This window comes from Petaurus breviceps, unplaced genomic scaffold, assembly GCF_028583685.1.
Source record: "Petaurus breviceps papuanus isolate PSGF00001 unplaced genomic scaffold, PetGlider_PUasm1.0 428, whole genome shotgun sequence".
Lineage (NCBI taxonomy): Eukaryota > Metazoa > Chordata > Mammalia > Diprotodontia > Petauridae > Petaurus > Petaurus breviceps.
The window spans coordinates 3,906,616-3,912,531 of NW_027186331.1; the positions used below are offsets into that span (position 1 = coordinate 3,906,616).

Sequence of the window (5,916 nt, forward strand, 5' to 3'; positions counted from 1 at the left end):
CTGATCGCAGAAGACTGTCTTCAGGAAAGTTCTTTGCAAACCTTAAAGTTCCAGAAAAACGAGAGCTGTTGATATTGTTACTGCTGTTATTATTGCCGTGTGTTCTTGGGTTTGACACCTCCAGGCCTCAGTTTCCTCATCTGTAAAACAGAATTAGACTAGATGGTGCCTCTCTCTTCGGACACTAATCCTGCTGTGAGTCCGTGATCTCTGCATTCAGTAGCGGTAGATGGCTCTCAGCAAATTCACCGCGATGCTAACCTGCAAGGCTAGCTTCTGAATGATAGACTGAGACCCAAAGTCTTCTTGGTAGGCTAGAGCATTGAACGGAATCTCAGTACATGAAATTCCATGGGAGGAAGGAAGAAGGCTTTACACCAGTCCGAGAAATCAGCTTTCCAAGGACGAGACTGGAGAGGCGAGGTTAGGCAGCAAGGAGTCTCAGTGGACCACAAGCCCGATGTGGGTCATCAAGACATGATGCGATCCGGGGCCCCATTAAGAGAAGTGTGGTGTCCATAAATGCCCCGCTCAGAGCTCATCCGGAGGGTGGCGGTCTGTTCTTTTAGGAAGGACTCTGAAAAGGGTCCGGAGGAAGCTTTGTTCTGCTGGACCCCAGAGGACAGAACGAGGGGAGGGGAGAGGCCTGGCAAAGCATCTGAAATGGGCTGCCTTTGCGGGGAATGAGCTCCCCACCGCTGCAGCCATTCCAGCAGAGGCTGCAATTCCTCTGGCCCATCTGCGGTGGCGGGGAGTGAGCTCCCGTGATTCTGACGCTCCCCCACCCCACGCCCCCACGCCCCGCAGGACGAGAGAGCATCCTCCAACACTTCTCCCCATCCCAGGTCCCCACGGCCTGCTGTTGGTAGTTCCCATGGCAACGGAGGACGCGCGGGCTCCTATTGGCTGAGGGGCACGCCCGTCAACTCGGTCACCGCCCGGGTTGGTCCTCCCAGGCCGCCGCCCCGCCTCCAGCCTCCGTGCAGCCCCAGCTCCAGACGCCTGCCCGGCAGCTTCGGACGATGAGCGGCCGGGGCTTCGGCCACGGGATCCGCCCGCTGAGGGCCCAGCGGAAGCCGGGCCCGTGGGGGGCTCCCTCAGGCGCCATGGCGGACCAGCGCCCGGGGCCGTGGGGCCTGGCCGCCGCCTCCACGTTGCCCTCCGCGATTGCGCCTGTAGAGGAGGAAGAGTTGGAGCAGAGAGAGCAGAACTCAAGGATTCAGAAGTTGAAGAAGACCGGACTGGAAGTGGTGCTTAAGGTCCACGAGGATGTACGACTGGGGAAACTGAGTCCAGGCGGGGGAGGGACCCTGTAAGCCAAGCACTGTTTGCCCCAGTGGGGGGGACTACACACCCTGGGAGGGGCTTTAAACCCCCCGAGTCCAACCCCCTCCTTTGACAGCGAGGGCCACTGAGGCCCAGAGAGGGGAGGGCGTGCCTAAATTCAGGCAGGTGGTGAGTGGGTGGATCTCTGGCTCCCCTGAGGGGGAAGCTGGGGCCCTGGGAATAGAGAACAAATGCTCCGGGGCTGGATGGGGGCTAGAGAAGGTCAGCCCTTCCATTTTACAGATGAGGAAACTGAGGCCCAGAAAGCAGCCAGCTACCAAGAGCTTCTGGCCTTCAGGTTCCCATCTGTAAAATGGGACCCCTGCCTCGCCAAGCCACCCCAGACCCATCTCCAGGGTTTCCCTGACTGGGTGGGGGTCGGATGTCCTGGGGCCACCTCAGTCCTGGACACCTTCTTCTTGCCTTTCCAGAGCCCACCCAAGACCCCCTACAGTGACCTCAGCACTAATCTCCCTCTGAATTGTTCCTTGCTGCAGACCAAGTTGGAGGAGGAGGAGGAGGCCACCAGTGAGCCGGGAGGTCGCCCCAAGGGGGCTTACCAGAAGGACAGTGAGAGAGACTCTGACTCTGACCTAGAAAGGGAAGGTAACCAAGGCAGGGGCCGCTTACCCACTTCCCCAAACCTCCTGGCCCTCAGCTCCCGTCCAGGAACCCCCAAGGCCCGGCCTCATCACCCCCATATCCCTGATTGGAGGCTGCTCTCGGAGGGCCTAGAGGAGACTTGGGGTGGGATGGGAAACATGGGGTGGCAAAAACAGCCACCCCCTCATTGTACAGATGGGAAAACTGAGGACCCAGGAGGGGAAGGGCTTTCTCCTGGTTGCACAGGGGGTAGATTGCATCCCTCCTGAGTTTAAGCTCAACCCTCTGACCCCAAACCCAGAGTTTATTCCTCCTTCCTATAATCCAACCACTGTCCTGGGACCTACTCCTTCCTCTGTGACCTTATCAGCTCCCGTGGGTCCAATAATTGTCTCTATGAAAAAGATTCCCATATTTCTATATCCAGCTTAGTCTTTCTCCTGAGCTCCAATCGCCAATTTCTTATGGGACAGTTTTTTTAAATTAAATTTTATTATTTCCAGTCAGCAAAAATCTACCTTCTCTTCCTCTCCTTTCCTTCCCCCCCCCAAAAGGAACCAAAAGGGAAAAAAAAAACCCTTGTTACAAACACGTACACTCAAGCAAAATAGATTTCTATATTGGCTGCATTCAGAAGGAATATATATAATATATACCTGGTATATTTAATATATTATATATAATTATATATAAATAATATAATGCAATATAATTTATTGTATAGTAATATAACATGTAATAGAATAATATAGTATTATAATATATTTTATATATTATAACAATCTGTATTTTATATAACACATGCTCAGAGAACAGATTTGCCATAAATGCCAAATATAGAACCATTCTGTACTCTTGAGCCTTTCATCTCTCAGTCAGGAGGCAGGTGACATGTTTCATCATTCATCCTCTGGGACTGTCGTTGGCGGGTATCAGACTTCCTCATCCTTTCCAAGCTGTTGGACTTTACGATATTGTTGTGACTATGTACATTGCTTTCCTAGTTCTTCTCTCTTCCCTCTGCATCAATTCATACGAGTCTTCCCAGGTTTGTCAGAAACCATCCTCTTCATCATTTCATACGTCATAGTATTCCATCATATTCAGAGACGACAACTTGTTCAGCCATTCTCCAACTGACTGGCACCCCCTCAGATTCCTATTCTTTGCCACCTTGAAAAGAACTGATATTTTTTTTTCTATCCTTACTTATTTTGCTTACAAATACTCTCTCCCTTAATCTACTCTCCCTCTAATTCCCCTTTCTCCCCTTTCCCTGCTGTTGTTGTTCAGGCATATCTGACTCTCCATGACCCAATTTGGGGTTTTCTTGTCAAAGAAACTGGAGTGGTTTGCCTTTTCTTTCTTCAGCTCATTTTACAGATGAGGAAACTGAGGCAATTAGGGTCAAGTGACTTGCCCAGGGTCACACAGCCAGTAAATATCTGAGGGTGAATTTGCACTCAAGTCTTCCTAACTCTGACTCCAGCTCTCTATTCATTCCACCACCTGTTTCCATTTCCCTGTTGAGGGAAATATATTTCTGACCCCAATTGTATGTACATGTGTGTGTATTCTTCCCTCTTTGGACCTGTTCAGAATAGAGGGGGTTGAAATGTCAGTCATCTCCAACCTTCCTCTTTGTTTGTACAGACTTATACTTGAGCACCTCAATTATGTAAGATAATGTTCTATAACCTTCTTTCCCTACCCCCATCTCAGTGCAATGCTCTTCCCCTCCCTTTCCATTCTTTAATTAAGAACATCGAGACATAACAGAACCAGTCCCAGGCCTTGTCTAATCAGATTCCCTCTATGATCCCTGATGATGTTAGGGTTCTGAGGGACACTAAACAGTGACTTGTTTAGTCATTTACCATTGTTCATTGGTGTTTACATTTTTGTGTTTCTCTTAACTCCTGTGTTTGTACTTTGAAGTTTCTGTGCTGCTCTGGTCTTTTCATCAAGAATACTTGAAAGTCCTCTTATTTCCTTAAAGGTCCATTTTCCCTTCCCCAGCAGTATCATATTCAGTTTTGATGGGTAAATATGCAAAAGTTGGCTGTAGGGGCATATCCTTTGTCTTCTAGAATATGGTATTTTAAGCTCTCTACTTCTTAATAGTGATCACTGCCAAATCTTGTGTGATCCTGACTGTGGATCCTCAATACTTGAGTTATTTCTTTCTGGCTGTCTGCAGTATTTTTTGTTTGACTAAAAGCTCTGGAGTTTGGCTATAATATTCCTGGGAATTTTCATTTTTGAGTTTCAGGAGATGACCAATGTATTCTTTCAATTTCTACTTTGCCCTCTGGTTCTAAGAGATGTGGGTAATTTTCAAAAAAGATTTATTGAAATATAATATCTAAGCTCATTTTTTGGTCATGACTTTCAGGTAACCAATGATTCTTAAATTATTTTTCTTCAGTTTGTTTTCCAGGTCAGTTTGCTATAAAAATGCCTTACATTTTCTTCTATTTTTTCAGTCTTTTGACTTTTTTCTCTTGCAATTTTATGTTTAATAGTAGTTCCAAATTCTCTCTCTCCTTATGCCCTTCCCCCACCCATTGAAAAAGCAAGAAATGCTATACACATCATACCCATCGTGAAGTTTTGATTTTGCTCTAATATTTCTTGTTGTCTCATGGAGTCCTGGCCAGAGCCCATCCCCAGTGTCCACAGACCTCTCTGCCTTTGTGTTGGCCAGGGCTGAAAAAATGACTCATCGTGATTTTTTTTTTAATGGATAGTCACTGGGGTGGCTAGGTGGCACAGTGAACAGAGCATCGGCCCTGGAGTCAGGAGGCCCCGAGCCCAAATCCGGCCCCAGACACCCAGCACAAAAAACTAGCCGTGTGACCCCCGGCAAGCCACTCAATCCCAACTGCCCTCCGAAAAGAAAAAAAAATTGAATAGTCAGTCATTCAACCCCACTATAGAAAGAACATAAATATCATCATAACAAAGAGCTAGAAACCCTGGCACCTTCAGTGTACCATAAAGCTGATCCCTACTTTACCGTAGGGAGAGCTGCTTCTAGCTGTGTATACTGGCAGATACACAAGGTTTTGGCAAAAATAAATTAATATTTCCTTCCCTCTCCTGCAAAACAAAGGACAAAATCATTTAATTTTATTGCATATTTCCGTGTCTCTGGTTATAGACTTCCTTGTTTCCTTAAGAGTAAAAAAAAAGCATAACTCATTGCCTTAAAACCACACACACACACACACACACACACACACACACACACAAAGAAATCAAGGGCAAGGAGGAGGCATCATTTGAGTTTGGAATTTCATCAGAATCCCATCTATCTTACATATAGAAGAAAAGCAGTAGCCATAATTTTGCCATTTTAGGAGAACTATATATACCAGTATACTTATCTCACTCTCAAACAGTACCTATTCATCCCCCTGGTTATTTAAAACTACTCTTTCATTCATTCATCAAACTTTTTTTTTTTTTGCTTTTTGGAAGGGCCAAGCGACTTTCCCGGTCACACGGCCAGCCAAGTGTTAAGTGTCTGAGGCCAGACCTGAACCCAGGTCCTCCCAACTCCAGGGCAGACGCTGCACTCACGGCGCCACCCAGGCGCCCCAAACAAACATTTTCTTTTTTTGAATTAACTTCTGATTTACATTCTTCATTTCCACCAGATTTTGAGTTACAAATTTTCTCCCCATTTTTCCCCTATCCACCGCCCCAAAATAGCAGTCCCACAGGATATCCCCTCCTCCAATCTGCTCTCTCCCATATCTTCTCCCATACCCCCTTCAACTTTTCCAGTAGGGTACGGTGGATTTCTGTGCCCCAGTGCCTGTATATCTTATTTCCCAGTTACATGCCTCTTGTCCATTTCACCTTCACAACATCCCTGTTGATTTCACCTCTGCAGCATTTCTTGTCCATCTCACCTTCACAACATCTCTGTTGATTTCACCTCTGCAGCATCTCTTGTCCATCTCACCTTCACAACATCTC

General features: G+C 47.0%; 1 protein-coding gene across 1 annotated transcript in view; it reads left to right on the forward strand.

Moving 5' to 3' along the window:
* Positions 1–341: 341 nt before the first annotated feature.
* Positions 342–5,916, forward strand: part of LRRC74B (leucine rich repeat containing 74B) — a 14,450-nt gene continuing 8,875 nt past the window's right edge. Inside the window, exons 1-4 of the mRNA XM_069100796.1 lie at positions 342–423; positions 570–865; positions 957–1,271; positions 1,758–1,932. Coding sequence (XP_068956897.1) covers positions 342–423; positions 570–865; positions 957–1,271; positions 1,758–1,932 — 868 coding nt within the window. The remainder of the gene's footprint in view (positions 424–569; positions 866–956; positions 1,272–1,757; positions 1,933–5,916) is intronic.